The following is a 25346-nucleotide window of genomic DNA, read 5'->3' as shown; positions in this document are numbered from 1 at the left end:
TACTTTCAATTAAAATGCTATTCTATATAGTCTATATTTGCCTTTTAACTAATTTCTATCTAAATCTATTTGTAAAGTGTCAACGTGAATATTATATATCATTAATATCTTATCACAATAAATAACGTATGAGGGTTTGAATTCCTTATTCCATATCTTAGACCACGAGCTTCCAATCCCCATGCAGCGCGCTGTCACATTCGTATCTCAATGGAAAGTTGGCGGTATCACGAACTTTACCGTGTTAAATATATAACACAATTCACAACGAAATAAATGAGAGATACGAGTGTGTGAAAGTGCGTTGATATAATGCGCTTGTAAATGAACGTAAATATTCACGGCATTCGTATGCTAACAAGTGTCGAGGGTTCTTTAACCTCCAGAGAGAAAACGCTTCACTGACTTCGATGTACATAATACTCAAACGTAATGGTTATATTCCGGCTAGACTAATTTAATTAATACACTTATAAAAGGAAATAATTTGTCTTTATTAACAATTAATTTTAAATTGTCCATTTTCAGAAAAAAAAAATTAAAAACCTGATTCCCCACAAATCGGAGTCACGTTTTAGTAGTTTCATGATGAAGTAAACTTGAGTAGTTTCATGTGCTCTGCCTACCCCTTCATGGGATACAGGCGTGATTGTATGTATGTATGTATGTTTTAGTTTATTATAGTAAAAAAAAATTTCACTATAATAATGCGCGTGACCTAACGGAAACAAAAATTTTTCTGACACTTTATATCATCAGGATTGTATTAGCTAGTGGTTCTACACAGCGAACATAAACCCATCAGGATCTGTGAGAATCAGACACTTGGCCTTTATTATAAGCAAAGGCGAAATTACTGAATATCGCTCGTACTCGTATCGCCAACCAAATTTATCTTTATTTATTTTGTTTTAAATCTCTCCAAGACACGTCTTAGCATACCAATGATTGCAATTTTAAGCAAACAAGAAACTAGTATGAATAGTCATAAATAAGCATTGGCAGACTTAAGAACACGGGTACAATAATAGATATGACGTGGTATACTAAGTTGCACGCTACGACACCTTTATGAAAAGCTTCTGGTGTCTATTAAAATGAATACAAAGTAGATAACATGTATTTTGTAAATGTCATAGTACAAACTGCGCAAGTCGGAACTTTAAATATTGAAGATTAGTAGATATTAGGTAACCACCGTGTAAAATGCAATGTGAATAAAACAACATGCCCGTATCTCTAATCTAACAATGAAAAAAATACACAATTACTTACTTTGAAATAAACGTTTATATCACTAAAGAAATCAACAATTAGTCACATAATCACATACAAGTATGGCTTGTCTAAAATGGCCCCGAGTTTTAGGTTCGAATAGGTGTGCCCAAACTTAAAAGTCCTGAAATATTCATCAACATATCAAAATTTCACAGAATGGTGTAAAACTTCACTTGCATTTATTCATAATACTTTTAAGTTCCTTGGAGACTTCTGCTGTCTTAATACATATGAAAAAAAATCTACAATTCATATTTAGTATTCGTGCAAGGGTAATAACATAAAAATACCGAAAACGCATTGAGCATGCATTATAAGGTCGCAATATTTACTAGCATAGCCTAAAAATACACATTGTGCCTACGCGTTATGTTTTTCGCAGAAACAGTTGACAAAAGAGTCTTCTCAATGTTCTGAATGAAATTTTTTTAAAGAAAACAACAGAGAATTTAATAAGATTCAAGGAATAGTTAGTTACCTCTTTCTATTGAAGTTTTTAAGTCAAAAGGAATACACATGCGGAATATGTACTTATTTCTAACAAAAGATATTCAGTAGGTATGTCGGAGAACTAGTAAAATATTCCACCTATTGGTTAAAGAGACGTTTCAAGTATATTTAATTATTTATAGAAGGTAATTACTTGGTTATAAATGTTATAAGTTATAATACTTAGATATAATTTTAATAGCTAAGTTTTTCCTGATCGATGCATATAATCATAAGCAAGCCGTCGTTCTCAGTATCCTAGTCTTTATGAAGCGTTGTCACAAATAACCGGATGCCGGTTAATATGTTTCCATCCGTTATTGCCATCTCAAGATTTGTACAAGAGGAACTGACATAAACCACAATTATTCGTGATTTTCTTAAAGATAAGCGTCAATGACAACAGCGTTCACCGTTCAAGTGATTCTAAGTAATACGAATTCAAAGTCGGATTCGGGTAAAGGAACCCTAAAAATAACGCCCACGGCTTACCACGACAACTTTCGCAGTTTGCAAGGCATTCAACCACGCACCGATTACGCACCGCCAGGTAGGTATGATTTTGGATTGAATTCGTTATATTCCTTTAGATTATAATATAATAAATACATTTGTTGCATTTAAATCAAGGACAAAAAAACACTATATGCTTCAGTCAACTTCTACGACATCCTCGCGAGGAAAGTGATGATGAAATTCTTAAGCACGCTCTAAAGGGCTCTTATTAGTTAACCCGTCGGGGGCCACACGGGGCAAACACCTGAAGAATACGAGAAAGGATGAGTTTTACCTCGTTTTGGTCCTGTTGCTGGGGCGGCGGCGGCGGGGCGAAGGGGCCCATGTTATCCTGAGGCATGTTCTGGGGGGCGGGGATGGCGAACACGCGCTGGACGTGGATACGCATCTGGGGGGCGCCGGTCTGCTCTTCGGACGAGTCCCATGGCATCTGCGACAATGAAAACTTGGGGTTAAACTTCTGGAAGAATCAGATGAAGCAGCCGTAGTGATACGTAGTTAAGAGGGGTCGTACGAAATCCTCGAAAAGTGCATTCGGCGTTTAACAAATGCTGCTCACATTTCTAAATTAAATGAAATAAAATAAATGGAGTTATTATCTTAAAGAGTGTGTCTACAACTTTTGACTATTCAAAATCTCTAATTATTAAAGGTATAATAAATAAACCCACGCAAAGTTGACCTAAAATGAGAAAAACGTATGTCGCCGTTTAGTAAACTTTGTTAAAAAAATTCAATACTTTAGTTATAACATTAAGTGATTCTAAAAGCCAGATAAATGGACTAGAAGTTTTGAGGTTTTTTATATTTTTCCTCTCAAAGGCAACAAAGAAATTTTACCTTAAATTTAAACTTTCGTAAAATTTCCATACATTCGCCATTGCTGTCAGAATTCTCCTTTCGATTAGATGCCGTGAGCGGCTCGTCGGAGGCAGACGTGTCGCCGGTCGCTCCGCGTTGACAATTAAATTTGACAAATATTTTGACAGAAAATAGTGTACGTACACGAAAAACCATACCAGTGTAAAACTGTGCTCAAAATAAATAGGGTAAATCAAATATGTCAGGTGGAGATCCAATCTCATTTAAAATTTAAAGGTGCATGGCTTGTGTATAAAAAATAAATAAAAATATATCACATTATCAAAGAAAATAACGAACACAACCGAATGAGTATAAATGATTTCATTCTAGTTAGGTTAAATTGAAAAAAGTTTAATGTTTTGTTTTACTCATTGGAATACATTTTCATTACGCTGGTATTAACAGTACGTCATTTTAAAAATATATATGACAGTACCTACGTCAAATTTTGTCAACCAAACTTCACAGGTTGTATGTAAACAATTACAATTTAATTTATTCATACATATTCAGATACGTATTAATCGATTCTTACTTAGAATAGAAAAAAGGGGAATGCGAGCGGGTATAGGTATAGTGCTTCTGGTTCAAATTTAATTGTGTATATAAAAAAAATGACTCAATTTCATTAAAGATTTACTCTGTGCATACCGCGAACACGTAACCGTAAGTTGAAAACAATAATAATTATAAATCACCTAAATACATCGTTGTTTACAAAGCGCTTGTTTTGAATGGCACTTCTCCACTCAACTAAACCAAATATTCATGGAACACCAGCTGGTGACCAGCATAAATGACTATGAACAGCCGTGCAAAAATATCTGATTTTCTATAGTGGGCCATAACATAAGTATATGACGACATGTTCCCGGCAAAAATTTGTGATGCTCCGTGACCGGCAAAAACATCGTCTCTCTTTCAAGCGTCTCGCGAGCGTATAGCGTCGGGCCAACTGTATGGAAAAAGACGCCGCGTCAGCGCGGCTTAGCCATACAGTTGGCCCGACGCTACGATCGCGAGACGGTAGATGTGGGAGGGTCCTTATCCGCATACATATCTGATCGGGTCGCTTAAAAATATTTGATTCTTTATAAAAACCTAAATTACACTTTCACCCGCATAAATATCTATCCATTGTTAAAGCAAATATATATCTTACGGGCTAGAAATCATTAATATGTAATTAAAGTGCAATAATAAACCCTACCTGGTTGCCTTACAGCCGTAAATTGTATGAGGTGATTTGACAGTTCACGAAAACGAGCCTTTATACAAGCTTTTATTCAACTTGCCTTGTTAGTAGGTATGTTAGTTTGAGTCAAAACGTAGAAGCTAAATTTGACCCACTTTCCGGTTTCCAATTGAGCTGAAATTTTGCACACCTATGTAAATCAAGTGACAATGCAATATTATGGTATCATGGAGCTAATCTGATGATGGAGCAGAAAGGTGATCATAGGAACTCTGTTATGAAACGTCGTATACCCATTGAGTCAGGGGTTTTTAAAAATGTCTCGGAGAGCAATAAATATTTTTTTTGCAAAAAAAACTTATTATAAATTGGGAGGTGTAATTTTTTATTATCTCTTACATAGCATTAAGAAGAAAAATCTACCAAGAGCGCGTCAATGTAGGGTTTCGTAGTTTCCGACATTTTACATAATGACAATTTTTAGGGTTCCGTAGTCAACTAGGAACCCTTATAGTTTCGCCATGTCTGTCTGTCCGTCCGTCCGTCCGTCCGTCCGTCCGTCCGTCCGTCCGTCCGTCCGTCCGTCCGTCCGTCCGTCCGTCCGTCCGTCCGTCCGTCCGTCCGTCCGTCCGTCCGCGGATAATCTCAGTAACCGTAAGCACTAGAAAGCTGAAATTTGGTACCAATATGTATACCAATCACGCCAACAAAGTGCAAAAATAAAAAATGAAAAAAAATGTTTTATTAGGGTGGGGGCTGAGATTTTTTTTAATTCCAACCCCAACGTGTGATATATTGTTGGATAGGTATTTAAAAATGAAAAAGGGTTTACTAAGATCGTTTTTTGATAATATTAATAGTTTCGGAAATAATCGCTTGTAAAGGAAAAAAAAGTGCGTCCCCCCCCCTCTAACTTTTGAACCCTACGTTCAAAAATATGAAAAAAATCACAATAGTAGAACTTTATAAAAACTTTCTAGGAAAATTGTTTTGAACTTGATAGGTTCAGTAGTTTTTGAGAAAAATACGGAAAACTACGGAACCCTACACTGAGCGTGGCCCGACACGCTCTTGGCCGGTTTTTTTTTTTTTTCATTATAAATGGGCTTACTCTTGACCACAGACTAGCCAAAGGCAAAGACGTGGCCTACGATGGAGTGAGCTCGCCCGGAAGATGCCTGTTCACTCTTGACAATTTAATAAATACCGTAATTTGGGGTGAAAAGGGTTCCGGGGGTATATAATGTTATTATATTTCTTGACTTCTATTTTCCGCAATCAAAGTAGGAAAATAATATATTATGTTTTTTTTTTATTATTATTATTGGTATTTAGGACAACAGCCGTAAATATTCAAGGGCATTTCTCAGGGCGTTTACATTTTTTTGATTTCGGTGGCAACATTTTTACGTGAATCCTGTAAGAGTCACATGAAATTTTGTAAATTTAAATAGATTTCGCGGATTTCTACCAGAAACAAAGAAAATAAACAAAGTTCGGGTAATAATGCTGCCACCGAAATCAAAAAAGTTGAAACGCTCTGAGAAATGCCCTCAACTTACATAGGTATTTTTACATAGTCTTAGGCCAATAACAGTTATCTGTTGAATGAAAAGTATTATACACAATATGTTACTAAAAAAAAATGTGTTACATATTTAAAATTACAGTGAAAATGTGCAAGCCACACATTTTTATTTACAGTTTCATGTCTGTCAAAGTTGACGTTCAAATTAATTGGATTTTTACTCATTTTAATCGTTTATTATCCTTTTGAATGTGTATACACTTCTAAAGTTTATGTATAACAGAAAATCATAAGACATATTTTCATTTTTATAATGGTTTTCATGAAGAAAGCGATGCAACTGTGTTGGGGAATTTTTACGGGATGAATAAATATCCGCGGCCTGAGGGGTGAATGGGATCAGGAATGGGGGAATCGGGTCGCAAAGGGGTGAATAGGTTTACGAAGGGGCTGATTAGGGTCGGAAGAGGGGTGAATTGGGATGTGTGGTCAATGCTTGTCACATTGTATACAATAACTTACCTAAAGTGGTATTTTTATGAATGACCTCTCTGTATATGGACGCAATTTATACGTCAATGTATTGCTTCGTAGTTAGACTAGATACAAGAAATTAACACTTAGAAATGTTAATCACACTTCTGTCTACCTCCACGTTTCTACTTAAGTCCGCAAAAATCACCCATGGTTGCTATAATATAGACGGATTACTTTAAAATAAAAATCATAAGTATGAAACTATACAACTAGGGAAGAAATAAAATTATTTTATTGAATCATTTTTGATTTGTTCTTTTTCAAGTTTATATAAATAATACATTTTCAATTCGCTCAAAGGTTGGAAGAGATCCCTTATAGGGATAAGTTCGCCTTTGTACATCATAACTATACTGTATTTTTATGTCCTAACTTGTCTTATATACAATAAAGTGTTCACATACATACATACATATATTGAAATAGATATCATACACGAAAGAAAAAACGACAAGGCCCACGGTGGCTGAGCCGGGAATCGAATCCGGGTCTTCAGCTTACGCAGCTAACGTTATTACCACTAGGCCACCAGGCTAGGTTAAAAAAACCGGCCAGATGAGAATTTATTTTCGCACAATTGTAAAACTAAATTATTTTTACTAGTTACCTCCAAAATACCAAATAAAATTGGGCTACATAGTACATCGTTTTCTGAAGATTTTGGGTTCATGGGGTCGGAACGGGTATAACTAACGTAATTTATGGTGAATTGGGCCAAAACCGACTTTTGAATGTCGATAGCCGTTTTTTTATATGTGCCATGCTAATTTTTTATACAAAAAAATCTTCCGGCAGTGTGAACTTCGGTTTGTCTTTGAAAATATGTCGTTTTATTTAGTAATTTTCGCTCACCCTAACGTTGGAGTGAATAGGGTCGGGAAGGGGGTGAATAGGGAAAAGGGTTGACTCTTTCGGATTGCGAACAAAATATGACCTGTCACGAGCGTATTATATTTATTTTACCAAAAAATAAGGATTAAATATGTTATGAGTGGTCGGTAATGAAATCTACACATATTATGATAACCCTTAACCAACCTTTATAGTTAGATGGTGCGTTGACGCGGTGAATAAGTAAGTATGGTCGTGGGCAGTGCGGATAACGTGTCAAAATATAAGCATAGTTTATTGCTATTTTTCATGTTTAAATAAACTTATAAACTAACGTAGTGGGTATTAAAGTAAAAGGTTCACAGTGAATATTAGGTTGCCAGAAATGTGTTTAGCTATACCATTGTATTGAATTTTATATCATAAAGTCAAACTAGGTATTTACTACTAAGTAATGATTTACTCTGTGGGGTGTCTTTGATCACTTGCATGGGGTAACATTGACCATAATGACACATAGTTAATTATTGTCTGATTTTGTCACGGTACTTGTTGAGGCTGATAATTTGATCGCTTCTTGTGATAAATATTGAAATAATTGCAAAAAAAGTTGGTTTTTCGAAGATGTTAATTTTTATTCTTGATCAAAGTAACCCCAAAATAGCGTTAAAGAGTTGTAATATTTGACTGCGAACCATTTTTTTTTATCTTTTCTTGACATAAAATACTTTTGTAAGGGATTACATTCGATTATCATTAAAAAAAATATATAGTGTATCAAAGTAACCCCAATGTCAGTTTATGTTTGATCACATCGTTTTTTTTCTGCGTACATTATTTTATTTATTTATTCCTTATTGCACATAAAAAAATAAGTACAAATGGTGGACATAATGCCTTAAGGCATTCTCTACCAGTCAACCACTGGGTTAAAAAGAAACATTTCATACGTGCAGGCATTGTGACAGAAAACAATAATCCTGATATCACTTATTTTGTTACCTTGTTAGCTTTTTAGCAGGAAAAGACTGAAAAAGTTGATGGTCCCATTTTTTTTCTTCCTTAGTTACGTTACGTTTAAATTCCCAAATTGGTCAATGTAACCCCAGTTTACGGTAGACACCGTCAACCTATTCTAATAATTCTCTTTTTATTTGAAAGAAAATTCGTTACGATAATATGTATATAAAATATGCAATCTAAGATAAAAAATGCTTTTCATATAGTTACAAACTTAGTTCAGATTTTTTTTGTACAACTTTTAAAAATTGTTCTACCTATCAAGTTCAAAATAATTTTCCTAGAAAGTCTTTTTTCTACTCCCGAACTATTATTCGTCATTTACAGGTTCGTGCATAGATCTTTAAAACCCTACATAAAAGTATATTCCCCAAAGCCAGTGTCCTCCGGCTTGTTTGGCTCTGTAACCATGGCAACGCCTTATAACGATACGGCGCGCGTGCGCGGGAAGGCTTTGGGCAGCTGAGCTGACAGTGCAAACCTTTGCGTCAAAATACAGGAAACAGTGTGAATTTCACGAAAGTTATTCGAGAAACCTATTAAAAACTAAGTGCATGGTCGTAGAAAAAGTATTGTATGCAACGGTGTTTAACTGAGTCAAAAAATACTCGTGGCGTCTTAATAACAATTTTCGGCTTCGCCTCAAATTGTTACCCACGCCACTCGTCTTTTTTGATCTCCTTTAAACGCCTGTTGCATAAAATACTATTTAAAGTTCTGCTTTTGAGATTTTTTCATATTTGAGAAAACAGCCCTTATGGCCTGAAATACGGCATACGGCAGTGATATTGACATTGACATATGCTTTTTCGTATTTTGATGGTATTTTGACTGCACTGTATTTTTTGCCATGCTAATTTGAACCTTATCTCTAAGCGATGTTTTTTAATTTTCAGTTACATCACAGATGTGTATGACATGACATCTAGGTATTTTTCCATTTAAAAGAAACTACAAGGGGCTTTACAGACGTGGCGACTGCAACTGGTACAGGGCCTAAGCCATAATTTAAAATTATATTGTGATTTTTATATGTATTTGTGGTTTATTTAATACTAAGTATGAGTTTCAACATTTTCAACTCAAGGAACTGAAATTAAGAGAAGGGACTCGGAAATTGGGTAAGATCAAGAGTCTGATGCAGATGCCGATGGCAGTATTGGATAAGATAAGATATGCGTCGATATTCCCTGTCTTTCTTTGTGTCTCTGACATGACTGCTGCTAGCTGTACTCTATTCATTAGGTTTTTATTTTATACACATACTTTATTTTTGTATCAAAATAAATGATAAATTGATAAAAAACCTAACGACCAAAAAGAATAAAGTACCTATCTGTTAGTCTTTAATACACCCCGCATATACGTAATGCACAGCACAGGCCTCCGAAGACCGGCAGGGCAATCATGGTCGCGCGATAAATGGTATAACATCGGGCCGTCCCTATCGCACTTACAAATAGTGTGGTAGGGCTGATGGTTTATCATTTATCACGCGACCATAATTGTTTGCCTGGAGGTATCGGCCTTTAGCCCTTCACACACGTCTTTGAATAATGTTTGCGGGGATAGGCAGGCTGACGATTTTTTATCTAAGTATAGAAAAGTAACGCAAAATGAAGTGCAAAGTAATTTGAAATACACCTAGATAAACAATCAATTGAATAAGGAACGTTATCTACATATTTAGGTAAATTTAAGTCACATGAGACATGAACAGAGAAGGAAAGCTAGATGATGCGTATTTTTTCTCTGTCTTCTTGTATGCTACCTTTTTTACAGTTTTAATTTCTCAAAGGAGGTCAGTAGTTGACTACAAACTCAAAATAACACTCTTGAAAAAAATTAAGGGTCACTGACCTTTCACAGTAAATTGAGGTAGGTGAGTGAAGGGTGTTTGTGTGTGTAATGGGGTAATTTGACAGATTCTGAAAATTCTCCCTGCTCTACCCCCTCTTAACATGCTAATATTTTTTTATAAACTAAACTAAAAATAAATTTAAATAAAATAAATCTAAAATTATTCTAAACTTAAACTAATATAAAAACGGCCCATGTTGCGATAACGCTGACAGTATTTCCTCGCTGGAGTGTCAAGCTAATATGCTGAGGAACCTGCCAGCTCTTCGGTCTCCGGTGGTGGATAAAAAAAAGGATAAATTAAGTGGAAAAATTAAGTGGAGTTCTACATTTCACTAGCACTGACATCAATGACAATTCGATGGCATACAAGTGTACAGCTTTATAGTAAATACACATTCCCAGCAGGGACAATCCTATAAAATATCGATACCAAAGAAACTTAGGAGTTGTCGCTGACGAGTACGTTACTATTTAATTTAATTTTACATCATACTTCATAGTGACCTTCAGCACATTGTACAATATTCCATAATTATTCAAATATGTAAGTAGGATTTCTGGTTGTTGTCGTCTCAAGTAATACTTATGCTATTTACGAGAATGATGTTAATATAGTAATATCGATAGTTTGTCAAGCAACAAAGTTACGTGAACGTGGGCAACTACTTAGTGTCTAATTAATTATGAAACATATGTACCTATTTATGATTATTTAATCAAATCTTAGCAAAAGTAAAGCAAACACTAAGCTCAACTCGATCAATGAAAGGTTTCTACAGTTTTCTTCGATGAACATTGATAATTTATAGTTCTGAAACTCAATATCAATAATTCTATCTAGCTCTAAATTTAATATTTAAACGAGACTAGAGAGACTAGATAAATAACTTGAAAATCAAATACACTCATCGATTATTCATTTATTTTATAAACTTGTTAAACGTACTCAAATTGTCGACATATAAAGATCAAAGTGTTCACTAATGGACCGGTCACAACTTAAGTGTTTATTCAGGATTTCTATTATTTACAAAGTAACCCTACATCTACACAAAAAATATATCGATAGATCAACACACACTTAGTGCGTTTTCAAATTATCCGATCCGATATCGGATGTAGGAAGGATTTCAAAGGCAAAAATTAAAGATGGCGGCTTAAATGGATGGTGATAAGCAATAATGTGTCAACCCACAAAAACTAAAAAAATGAGATTTTAATGCCGTGTTATAGCTGGATTTTTAAACTTCTATTTGCAAAAATGACCTTTTCATTTTGAAAATTTTTACTATCCCAAAAGTAAAAAAATAGGTTAACACAAATCCTATATCGTGTGTTGCCTGTTTTGCATTAATGTGTCAAGAACCTTAACTTATTATAGTAATTGGCAGAAGACATATTTAAATTACAATAATGTGTTATGAGGGTTGACTCAACGATTTTTTTACACTTGACTCATTCTTGCAAAACGCAAAAAATGACATAGTTACCCACTATGAGACTTGAATGATTATTGCAAAATGATATTTTATTCGTTGTTTTATGCTACGACCCGTGTTATAAAACATAAGTCATTATTGTTAAATTATATTCGGGTCATAAATTGTTCGTTTTTGGTGTAAGTACCATGACACTATGTTGTAAAATATAACTGTTCATATTAATTTATGTTTGAATAAGTTATGACTTAGTCCATTAGTATATTTTTGCACATGAATGGTAAATTCAGTACGAAATTGAACATTTTAAGTCATGAATATACATATTCGTTATTATAATTTGCAAACATTTTTTACAAGTACGTGTTTATATAAAAATCTAATATAAGCTACTATTTTTTTATAATTACTAATTACATTAAGACGTGTTAATGTATGCATAAAAATATTGTTTGATTTTTGAATACTTACTGAATGGTAGTTTATTATTTTGTTAAAGATATTTTATGTTTTGTTCTTGTACAAGTCATGAGTTATTCATAATTTAAATGACTTAGTCTATTTCTTAGCGTAAAAAAATATTTTGTTGTATATTTTAGATAAGTAGTTTGTTTTTTTTTTAAAGATGATTATTTGGTTTTTGTAACGATTTTTTGTTGAAAAAGCACAGATAATTTAAATATGTGTCTAGAAATGATCATTACTCTAATAGTTAATTTATAGTATTTTATTCAACAGGCGTTTAAAGGAGGTCAAGAAATATGAGTGGCGTACTTTCCACGAGTATTTTGGAGTCAGTTAAACACCATTGCATACAATACTTTTACAACGACCATGCACTTAGTTTTTAATAGTTTTTTTAAATAATTCTCGCGAAATTCACACTGTTTCCTGTATTGCAAAGGTTTGCACTGTCAGCTCAGCTGCCCAAAGCCTTCCCGCGCACGCACGCAGTATCGTTAATGCAATGCGTTGCCATGATTACAGAACCAAACAATGCGTTTTCAGTTTTTTCGATACGCACAATCCTGTAAATGACGAATAACAGTTCGGGAGTAGAAAAATCATTAAAAGGTTTGATTAATAAATAATGTATTGATTCCTACATGACGACCGGTCTGGCGCAGTCGGTAGTGACCCTGCCTGCTACGCCGCGGTCCCGGGTTCGAATCCCGGTAAGGGCATTTATTTGTGTGATGAGCACAGATATTTGTTCCTGAGTCATGGATGTTTTCTATGTATATAAGTATTTATATATTATATATATCGTTGCCTAAGTACCCACAACACAAGCCTTCTTGAGCTTACCGTGGGTCTCAGTCAATCTTTGTAAGAATGTCCTATAATATTTATTATTATTTTATTATTTATACCTAATAACATAAGTGACCATGGTGGCTAGCCGAATGGCACAATCGCTCACGAAACGCTCACGAAACGAAGCGCTAGTAGATATCTATCTCTATCGCGCTTGCGTATTGGCGCGACAGAGCCAGCGGCGTATCGCTTTCGTTTGGCGTCGGAGAAATGCCATTCGGCTACGGGGCCATGACTGATATGTTACTTAACACTTATAAAGTTAAAAATATGCATAGGTAGAGTATTTTACAATAACAATTTATGTGCTTTAACATGTTTATTTAAGACTCATAGATATTTTTAAACAATTAGCAAAAGTGGGTTAAGTATCATAACACAGTCTTGAAAAAGTTTGACGTCGTCGAACAATTCGCAATAAAAGAAAAGGGCATTATTTCGTCAAATTGAAGTTTGTTTTGAAATTAAGCTACAATAATCACTACTACTGAACGTATTATAGCTGAAAAACACAACAATCTATATAAAAACAATTTTTTTTAAGAGAAACACAAAAAAATGAGAAAAAATCTTTAGACGCCATTTTCTCAAAATGGTTGGCGTGTGGGTTGACACATTATTGCTTATCACCATCCATTAATGTATCGGTCCTACATCCGATATCGGATCGAATAATGTGAAAACGCACATAGGCGACCCAAAATAAAATATAGAAGCGTTTTCGTAATCAAATTTTAATTAAGTCCGAATGCCAAAAGAGGATATTTTTACGCTTAAATACTACGAGCAATGCCTGCGTTATTGTATGTGAAAAGCTAACAGTGGCGGCGCGCTCATACAATCCAATTCCCACCGAGTTGCCCTAGATGTTCCGCAACAAATACCAAAGTTACAAACCACCATTGAAATAAAAAAATATATTTATAATAGTTATAATTAAAACATTACGTATTGCCTCACAAATAATAACACCATTTGCTTAAATTCAAATATGTACCTAAAATTATCGGGCGCGCGAACGCGAAGTGAAGCTACTTATGCCTAAGCTTTCATATTCATTCATGGTCACTCCACACAGATACAAAAATCACGCACACGCTGATAAAAACAGCCCGCTCAAGTCGCTCAACTAAACTCCAAAGCAACTCGGCTTCTTATCGAGTTATTCATTTGAATACAAACCGTAAACAATGCGTTATAAGGTTTATATTTGAAAACACGCACATACACATTCACAAAGTCCGCGCGTGTGAGTGTTTGCCTATCGCGAACTCCTATGTACGTAATTTGGGCGCAACTATCTCTTTTACTCTACTCATAGCAGGATTGAGATGACAGAGAAGGGTGACCGCCATTTGGGAACACATAGACAGCCAAGCGCACAACATTCGATGGCTCGCACTTGTTCATTTGAATTTAAAGCTTCGAGTGAAACAAATAAGATTGATATTACAGTGTAATAATTGCATGCTAAATATTGCCATACTAAAATTATAAATGTATTAATGGGTAAAATTTTATTTTGTTATCGCACATATATTTGTTTTAAATAAAAGCCTTTAAATATTGATAGTTTCTATTAAAAAACCGAGAATCTTATTTAATATAAGTTTAGTAATGTGGTAATGAACGTTTCTTCACCAGATATACTTTGTTTGTATGAAAAGGTTTTTAAATTCGTGGGTGAAAATGGAATAATATCACTGCAACACTTGCGTCCCGCTTGGGCCGCTTGTTACCGAGGCTTCGTGTGCTTTCAAAATTCAAATGTTTTGTGTTATTCTCTCAGTTTTTTTATTAACTTGCTCATTACGTGCAATATATCAGTGAAATTTAAATGATTTGGAGTGTTTCGGTGTCGTGTTTTAGTGACAGTGCAAGCCAGAGTTTCAACGTTAGATACTACCTGTTTTTAAGAGATAGTTAGGACTTTCTTTGGTTTGTTTAGTAATGGCAACGTTAATTCATTTTGACTGTTGTATAATAGATTACTTACTAAATGAATCAACACGTTTTTCGACGCAAACATTCGAAATAAAGAAATGTCACGCGAGGCCGTGATCGTCCGTAGTTAAATATGATATAAAAATGATAAATGCACTTGGATAGGCGCCTAAGGTACCTAATATAGGTAGGTTGCGTTTTTTAGGGTTCCGTAGTCAACTAGGAACCCTTATAGTTTCGCCATGTCTGCCTGTCCGTCCGTCCGTCCGTCCGTCCGTCCGCGGATAATCTCAGTAACCGTAGGCACTAGAAAGCTGAAATTTGATACCAATATGTATATCAATCACGCCAACAAAGTGCAAAAATAAAAAATGGAAAAAAAAATGTTTTGTTAGGGTACCCCCCCTACATGTAAAGTGGGGGCTGATATGTTTTTTAATTCCAACCCCAACGTGTGATATATTGTTGGATAGGTATTTAAAAATGAATAAGGGTTTACTAAGATCGTTTTTTGATAATATTAATATTTTCGGAAATAATCGCTCCTAAAGGAAAAAAAAGGTAGTTAAAGGCGTCTAACTTTTGAACCATATGTTTAAAAAATATGAAAAAAATCATAAAAGTAGAACTTTATAAAGACTTTCTAGGAAGATTGTTTTGAACTTGATAGGTTCAGTAGTTTTTGAGAAAAATAAGGAAAACTACGGAACCCTACACTGAGCGTGACCCGACACGCTCTTGGCCGGTTTTTATTTTTTGCTCTGTGTTGCCTTCCAAATATATTCACGCGCCGCCACTGAAAGCTAATTCATGGCCCTCCTAAATAAATTTAATATTCTCGACCCAAAATATCGTTTGTTTGGGTATGAGCAATCCGTGTATGTAAGGGCGAGTTATGTGGGATTGTAGGCTATATCATCATCATAATAATTTAACAGCTTTACTCTTGTCGGTGGAGACTAGTCTTTTCTGGACTAGTCTTTTGATTTGCTCATACGATGAAATATATTTTCACCCCCAGTTATATGATTCTAGGCTTTCCGTTTTTTCACCTCTGCCTTCCTTCTAATGTTTAGGGTATGACTAAAACATATTCGCCGGTACATTGTGTTCAACGAATATCCTACTAGGTAACTAATTTATTATTATTGGTAGAGTTAACAAAAATACGTTCAACGTAAGTATACAAAGGCGATGTCTATCTTTGAATTTGGTTGAAGAATATTAATATTCTGAGCGCTGCGGTGTGATTAATGCGGAACGAGCTAACGCGGAAGAGGGACGTTATCGTTACACGCATTGTCCGCGGTCCTTGGGCCGCTGTCGTTGTACAGAAACATCTTGCCACCGCTAATGTTACGCATCAGGCGAACTTTTTGAACATCCGACGACCTTTTGACGACCGGTCTGGCTCAGTCGGTAGTTACCCTGCCTGCTAAGCCGCGGTCCTGGGTTCGAATCCCGGTAAGGGCATTTATTTGTGTGATGAACACAGATATTTGTTCCTGAGTCATGGATGTTTTCTATGTATTTAAGTATGTATTTATCTATTTAAGTATGTATATCGTCGCTTAGCACCCATAGTACAAGTTTTGCTTAGTTTGGGGCTAAGTTGATCCGTGTAAGGTGTCCCCATATATATTTATTTATTTATTTATCCAGTCTCATCGAGTTTACACCATCGAGCAACGTATTCTAAAACGTCCAACACTTGCAGCCAATGTTCTGACCAGTGTGCGTTACCGAATGCACAAACGCTTAACGAAACGCTCACGAAGCGTGAAGCCTTAGGGCATTCGGCTACGCACACAGGCCCCGTAGCCGAATGGCATTTCTGCGCCGCCAAACGCCGCAGAAATGCTGTCTGGCTCAGTGGCGCCAATACACAAGAGCGATAGAGATAGATTGCATTGAAGCGATAGAGAAATGCCATTCAGCTGCGGGGCCAATTCGAGTCGTCATTAGTTAACATCAAACTTTAATAGATGATATAGTTATATTCATGTTAATGTGATGCATCGTTTAATTATGCATACATACATACAATCACGCCTGTATCCCATAAAGGGGTAGGCAAAACACATGAAACTACTAAAGCTTCAGTGCCACTCTTGGCAAATAAGCGGTTGAAAGAAAACGAAACTGTGACATTATAAAATTATAAAATTTAAAAACGCGTCTGTTACCAAGCTTCTTACGTTACCTCCCAAAACTCGCCCTCATCCCAATTTTAGAAATATATACATTTTTATACTTACTTAGGTTTCGTTTAAATAATATTGAGTAAATAATATTTAAGGTGCATACCATATACCTATAATACGTGTTCCAAAGTATCAGAGATAACTGAGATAAGTTTCTTTTAAATTAATTTTAACTAAGCTACGCAACGGTGTCTTCAAATTTGCATTTCCTTGAGAAGTCAATTTGAATCGTTGAATGAGTCGAAAAACGATCACTCGAAATCGTTGAGCCTGCGATTAATTTACAAATCAAACACAATTGAGGGGCTTGCTTCACCGGGAGACTGATAAAATTGATAGATTTTGAATATAACAGCGGCTACGGTGTTAGGTAATATTTTCCGGAAATAACGAAAATTCTTCATATTATAATATGAAGAATTTTCGTTATTTCCGGAGTATACTCGTATAAGTACATAATATGTATTTAGATAGGCATCTACGTTTTGTGTTCATAGGTAACGAAATTCATCATGACAATTCTAACGACCCTAATTAACGCAATGATGGTGTGTTGTTTGATCACAGAGTTCCTACGGGTCACATCCAGTCTCCATCATATAGTCCATATTATTGGATCAGCTCGTTGGTACCATAATATTACAATAGCATTGTCACTAAATTAGTGGGTGGAAATCGGGAAATTTCAAATTAAGGTACAGCGGGGCAAATCTCGACTGGAGAACATTTATAACTTATCCATTTTTTTCTATTATTACACTAAGATGTTGAGTTCTACATGTAGGTTTCCACTGAACACGCCTACCATAAATATAACCGGTGGACACTCTATTTAATAATGCAAATTTTGTAAAACATGGAAAAAATGGACCAGTTACATTTGCCCCCCAGTCGAGATTTGCCCCGCTGTGCCTTACAAAAAAGATTGATACTTAGCTAATTATTATAATATAAATTTTACATAGACCCGTTTTAAATGTTTTATCCTTTCGACATTTTCTAAAGTGCTGTAAAGCAAAAACAAATACGCACAACTCGTAACTCATGTTCGGATTAAATTTTGAAGTAAATTCGAAATTCATTAGGTGTCGCTAAATGCTGCTTCATTTCTGAAACCGCTCCGAATAAATACAGCTGCAGGGCAAGCATATAATGAGTGAGGCAGTATCTCAGAGAGACAGTCTACCCGTCCCACTCTTATTACTACAGTAAGTAAGAGATACAGATACTGTGGCACCCATCATGCTCTTGCCCTGCTGTGCGGGTATTTGGATTTGCCTTGAGAATAAATACGCCTACCTAGTACCTACCTACACCTACTTACATTGAGTTTCAGATCGAGCAACTTCCGTTTACTTCCAAATTATTTCCGCTGTTTTACTACATGTTAAATCTCATTACTATGTTAATGTACTCGAACTAAAGTTGTATTTTGGTAAATAAACATATTGATAAATAGTGTTTCTCAGATTTATATAAGTTAGAGCTCTATTTGTGGCAGGGGCGGCTCACTCCGCGCTTCTATCGCCGCGCTACAAGTACATCCTGGCGGCCGCGAGTTCGCGGCCAACTCAGGGGTGGCGCACATTCTCACGGAATGCACGTTCGCACTTTCTATTGTTACTTTACGTCGCGAGTTTTTTTAAGGTTCATGTGCGGTATCCGCGTGTGGAATGGCTAATAATACTTAGTTAAATAGACATCATGAATAAAATAAGTACCATAGGACATTCTTACACAGATCTACTACTGATGATTATCCCACGGAAAAGTTCAATAAGGCTTGCAATGTTGGAACTTGAAGAACAAAAATACATAAATACAGTATATATACCTAGAAAGTAGCCAAGACTTGAATATAATAGTATAAAATGTTATGTGAGTATTAATAAAATTCATTTTAATAAAATCCATTGGTAACCCTACCACCGGACGCCGCGCACGTGCGGCTCGTTTCTTTGTAAGAATTTTGTAGGTATATAAAAAGGCGGCATGTCGTGAACAACAAAGCAGTGGGCCTTCTGTACTTGTACTATTATATATTCTGTGGTTGTGGTAATTACAGAAAAAATACAGAATCTTCGTAGACTCCTGAAGTACAATTTTTAATCGGGCTTCAGTAATAAAAGAAGTTTTCTAAACAAATATTAATTTGCGATTACATGTAATTTAATATGATGAATTATGAGTTACGAAGTATCATCATATTGGACTATTGGTCCTTGAAAATAACTATTTTAAGATAGGACCTAAAAACGAAAATATTTTAGTATAAGATGTTTTGGTCTAGATACGGGGGTTTTGATTTATGTTTATTTATTTCATATTATTACACCGATTAATATTATGATTGTCAATATAGGCTATTTGATTAAGTATTTACATTATCAAGAAATAGATACATAAAATTTAACAGGTTCATTGATCACTGATCACCTCAATGAAAAAATGTATTATTATATATTATAATTAAATATGTAACTATGTAAATACCTAACGAACTTATTTCAGTTAATGCTATAGCGCATCCCTAAGAAGCAAATTTTATGCCTCATTTAATTTAATGTGCATATAAATAAACAAAACCAGTTTCTGACTTGATCTATGATGATATTAGTGTAGCAAGGCCTAAGCGCAATTAAATTAAGAACACGTGCCTTATTTCCTCTAATTTGATTTATATTTAGTTATATATAAATATGCTAAAGTTATATCCAGTAGGTGTATTAGAAGTAGAAGTACTTCCTTTGATGACAATTTTTATTTATTTCTTATTCTACAAAGAATACGGCTGCAGGGATTGTGACAGGGGCAAGAGCCCTGAAATTTAACAATTCACATAAATAGTATATAATTACATAAGTTTTGCAAAAAGGTACTTACGCGATACTTCAGACTGCTTTCCTAATTATAGTGAATCTCATGGAGGAGTCCAATGGATGCGTAATTTACATATTTAAATGCATTATGCATTCTGTGCATGTGAATTGTCAATCTGGCGGCTACCGACTGCCGGATCGAAATTGAAAATAGAATCTGCATTGTCACTCGAACTTCTTGAGAGATACATACTTTGTGATAGGCTATACCGATAGATTTTCCTTAAAGATGAATGAAACAATACTGACGACTACATAAGTATAGTCTCCTAATAGGTACGAAATGATACGATTTATAAATTTCAAGTTTATCAGCAGTCAGTATTACATATTAGTACCTACTGTAATAAACACACATCATTACCTGAGCAACAAATCTCAGAAGGTTGGTAACTCATGGCTTCCGCTATTTATTCTGGTTTTCTATATTATATTGGAAGATGACCTCGAATTTTGGTTCCGGACAAACTCGTCTGTTTGGCTTTCTATTTCTAGCTATCTATCGATTGGAAAACAATTTCGATTTCGATATACACATCTGCGTATTTAGAAACGTTGAATAATAGGAAACTTTATCGCCTATGTAAATAAAATAACTCTCAAAATTATCTGAATGCATTAAAACAGAATTGCTATCAAGTTGCTTTAATCATTTTTAAGAAAACTCTTTTTATAAACAATTTTCTTGAAATTTTATAATTGTATTATCCCTGCCTTTGACACTCATAACTTACAGAAAATAAAGATTTAAATAAAACTCAACTTACAAGACAGTATCCGCGTTACGTTTATTAATTCGGAAGGATATCTTAATAGCGTCATTAATATGCAAATAGAACATATAAGCTACAATGGCAGTAGGCAGCGAGTAAATCAACATTGCTCAATTATTGATCATTTATTGACTATGATCAATTAGCCGCTAATAACTTAACGGTATAACATGGTACAATGATCGACACGAGCATAGTAAAATGACGTCACCTGTAATAAATGCTATGAATTTTTTGTTGTTATCCACCATAATAACGCTGTTCTAACGTAATATTTATTCATCCATAAATGTTTTAAATAAGACGACAGATATCCTTGAACAAGTCGTGTACTATGTAAATGGGCAATTTGTGCTGATTATCTTCTCAGCAAAGCGAACAAATTAACGTTCAAGCCCCCTTCAGTTTAGTTCGGTGTGCTTTGTTTTTTTACCTATCTACCTAATAATCTCTAACGACTTTTTAACAGTATTTAATTCAAGATATGATTATTACTAAAAGAACATTATAAGCTGGTTATGGCCTTCGCTCAATTAATGTTAACTAATACTAAACTGTGGTAAGTATTAGGTACGAGACAATTAAGATGCAATTTGCTGAACCATAATTTTTTACTGTTATGTGTTCAGAGACAATATTAAAGACAAGGCAACGTGTAAACACCATGATACGCGTACACGCCATGGTGGTCACCTTGTACAGCCGACAGCCACGGCGGGTAATGTCGGCTAATGTACGTGGAACAAGGTTCATGAACGTTCGTAGCCACCGGTGCGCTGCGGTGCATCAAATTATACAAGTAATTGCAGTACCTACTCGAGCTCGGACGCGACCCGAACGCTCCAATGGACACGAAATCCCGCTAGACTCAGCGCACCTGCATCTCAGCCTCATCCGACATCAAGTTCAAGAGCGCCCCCAGCTTTTATCGATCACAAAAAATATACACTCAAATTTGGAACGAATGGTGTCGATCACCGCATATATAAAGTGTGTGTTGATCGCGCGCGGCTCAAACAGTCGACGCACACAACGTAAAATGCACGCATATCTAGCGCTCGCGTCCGCGCTCATCGTCGCGCTCGCCGCGGCGGTTCCCCGGGACCGGCTCGGCTACGAGCGGGAGATCGATGCCACGCGATACAACCAAGTTCCCAAGCTTTTGGACTACGTTCTCAACGACGAGTACCTTGCCGCCCAAAAGAACAGAGCGAAGCTCGTGACGAAACATAGGCCCGAAGAGGCGGTGATCGCAGATGACGTGTTGTTAGAATCAAATGTGGTGAAAATAGTGAGACCGGCTAAGAGGGAACTGGGCAACGAAGTTAGGGAGGAGCTGGTTCGGCGGCGGCGAGGGTACAACCTGGAGAACGTGCAGGTGCCGGCGCGGTACCCGTACCTGCCGGTGGCGCGCTTCTACCGCGTCCGCCGCTGGGGCTAGTGGCCGGCGCCCGCGTCGCGCGCCTCAAATGTCAAGGCCGCGCTGATGCTATTCTCCGGCGGGCCCGCCTCCTGTGCGCTCAAGCGCATCTTCCCTGCGCAGTGCGCACCCGAGTGACACTTATACAGACTGTTATTTATATTCAATATGAAGTGGCTGTGTTCTGACGCTCCGTTCTGCCATTCCTCGAACGGTTTGGAAATAACGATAGATAGAGAACATTATGACGTTGATTAGAAATATTTTTAAGTTAGGAATTACAAATAAATAAATTCTGTGAATAATAATGGAATTATAAACTATTTTAAACATTACTTTTGTTTATGTTTCTACACCAACTGGTCAAACACGTTTTTCGACTTAGGTATAAATAAACAAAACGTTTCTCGCCAAGAATCGATTACATTAAACTTTTTTCACTTGTCGCGAAGGTTAAACAAAAAATATAGCGTAAGTAAAGTTGTTGAGTTATAGTTGGATAATATTATATCCTGGTGTGATGCCTATAATAACTGCTAATATTTACCTATTTTTTACCTGATTAACAAGTATAATTTTGTTATAATAAATATATGTTTAAAATTCAGGCTACAGGAGATAATTAAATCCTTCTCAATAATTCATATGAACTGTTATATTTATTATGAACACGCACAATTAATGTACGCACACATAACACAAAGGCCATTTACGTTTATGTTATATTTACAGTAATTATATGCTCAGTGAGTCTTAATACATTTCATAGTAACAAAATTATTTGCAATTCAATAAGCGCCTACAAGTAATATGCATAATATTATTCGTATTGCATATAAGTGCAGCAGGTTGGTACTTAGACAATATTACAGTAATTAGAGTCTATCGTGTTGCAATGGGAACAATAGCTAGGTACATGTGATAATAATAAGCGATTTAAAGCTGTGTCAGCATTGTGCTACCATTATCATTATGCAGAAGAAACTTCACTATAGGTGCTAAACTATCCTACGAATTTAATGTTTACACTTCTGGCTCCGTAGCCGAATGGCATTTCTCCGACGCGAAACGAAAACGAAACGCCGCGAAAGGTAGTCTGGCTCTGTCGCGCCAATACGCAAGAGCGATAGAGCTAGATATCTACTAGCGTTTCATTTCGTGAGCGTTTCGTGAGCGTTTGTGCCATTCGGCTACGCACCCTGGTCTCTAAAGAACAAATATTTGTCAAACTTCGATAGATCATTCAAGAATATGCACCCATCTATCCCCTGTATATTTATGCCCATCCAACTACCAAACAGCCTATATACATATAGATAGGTATTAGTTTTAAACTTTTAAACCTCGGCATACCTACATATATAGATAAATTCACGTCAAACGCAGCCAGTAACGCCAGTATGCAGTTAATAAGCTTGCTGTTTGGCATGTCGTAAACGCGAACAGTGCAACAATCAGACACAGTTCAATTGTTTCTGGGGTCTACTTGGTACCTCGGTCATGGAGCAACGAAACGCTGCCTATTTCCGTGCTAGCGCTGCCCGTCAGATTTCACTACCGATGTGACGAAGACTTGAACCAAACCAATTAAAAACATCGGGTTCCAGCGTTTTCACATTATCCGATGATATCGGATATACGACCGATATTACAGGGGCCATCTTGGATTTTTCCATTGAAATCCTTCCAACATCCGATAGCGGATCGGATAATGTACGTGAAAACGGAATTACTCGACACTAATCCCACAAACCGTGACTGATATACGGCATGTCTGAAATTAAATTATTGTAACTTGTGTGCCAGTTCATTTCCAAAGTTTTGTTAATAAATTGCTAAGCCAAATCTCGCAAACCTCATAGCATTGTAACAAGTTTGATCCACTCTTCATTCTAAGAGACAATGATCCCGTGCGCTTTTAATATACCTTGGCAGAATGACAGACATGCAGTCTGAGGGTCGCTCCAGGCATTAGCGGGATAACAATAAAAGATAGTATGTACATCAGGACTAAGATAAAACTTGCACATTTTAGATGGAGTCTGCGTTCTCAAATAACAGCATAAAGTCGTATATACGCAAAGGTTTATATGGCTTACGTCTTTTGAAAATTGGGTGTAAAATTGTAAGTCGCTAAGTGCGCACTCGGGATCGCTGACCGAACCATTTACCTGATGCCACTCGCCTCACTTTGTCATAATAATGTTTTCTTCATGGCAATGCCCGATCCTGCTCTATAAAGTCGACCTAGGTAGGTACAATACCCAGACGTATATAGAGTGGGGCCTGTAACAAAGGCGAAGAATTGAACTCTAGGCTATTTTCCTTATACTGATCAACATTTGTTCGGCGACTTTTAAAAATAACTCGTATTTAGATTTTTATCACCCTTGAAAGTTTTTTCTAAGAGGTAATGTATTGCGAATTCTGTTAAGTCTAAAGTGTGACAGACAACGTCAATGACAACAATAATGGCGTACATTGAAGCTAATATTTATTTTGTATGAAAAATTAAAAATTTAAAGACTTCATATTTTTTTAAAGTCACTGAACAAATGTTGATCAGTATAAGGAGAATAGCCTACAGTTCAATTCTTCGCCTTTGTTACAGGCCCCACTCTGTATACCCAGTACAGGTAGGTACAATAGGCAGACAAGCATGGTCGCGCGATAATTGATAAAACATCAGGCCGTCCCTATGGCACTTATAAGTAGTGCGAACAGGACGGCCTGATGTTTTATCGTTTATCGCGCGACCATGCTATCGGTGCGGATCTATAGAATCGCGATTCGCTAAATAATGCTAACTGATGCCTACCTATAAATATTATAACATATATACGTGATTTCTCTCGTACATATGTTAATTGTCTTATTGTCTACACATATTTATAATGTATTATGGATTTCAATATACACCGTGTTTTTTTGTTTTCCGTTAAATTCGACACGTCGTTAGGTTCATTATCAGGAACCACCCTGTATATTACTTTTAGTTAAATTCGCAAAAAAAAATTTTTCATAATTTTCATACATAATAAATGAATTTATTAGTGTGAGAGACCCTTAAGAATAACATTCAAGTTAGTGTCAAGTGATTGACGACACATGTCAAAACAAATAACATTAGGAATTGGTAAAGGCTGTCACACCGGTATTCAGTCATTATCTTTATTTTTCAATAACTCGATAACCGCAAGAGTTAAGACGCTAGTTTCTTAGAGACATTAATTGTATTTGATGTAAAGA

General features: G+C 35.9%; 1 protein-coding gene across 3 annotated transcripts in view; it reads right to left on the bottom strand.

Annotated features, from left to right (window-relative positions):
• LOC125231590 overlaps positions 1–25346 on the bottom strand; it is a 95799-nt gene that overhangs the window by 10110 nt on the left and 60343 nt on the right. For all 3 annotated transcript variants that reach the window (XM_048137047.1, XM_048137046.1, XM_048137048.1), the window contains exon 7: positions 2558–2713. In XM_048137047.1, the coding sequence (XP_047993004.1) occupies positions 2558–2713 (156 nt within the window). The remainder of the gene's footprint in view (positions 1–2557; positions 2714–25346) is intronic.

Source organism: Leguminivora glycinivorella, chromosome 12, assembly GCF_023078275.1.
Source record: "Leguminivora glycinivorella isolate SPB_JAAS2020 chromosome 12, LegGlyc_1.1, whole genome shotgun sequence".
In the NCBI taxonomy this organism is placed as follows: Eukaryota; Metazoa; Arthropoda; class Insecta; order Lepidoptera; family Tortricidae; genus Leguminivora; species Leguminivora glycinivorella.
The sequence above is the reverse complement of the archived record's forward strand: the minus strand, read 5'-3'. Positions and strand labels throughout refer to the sequence as shown.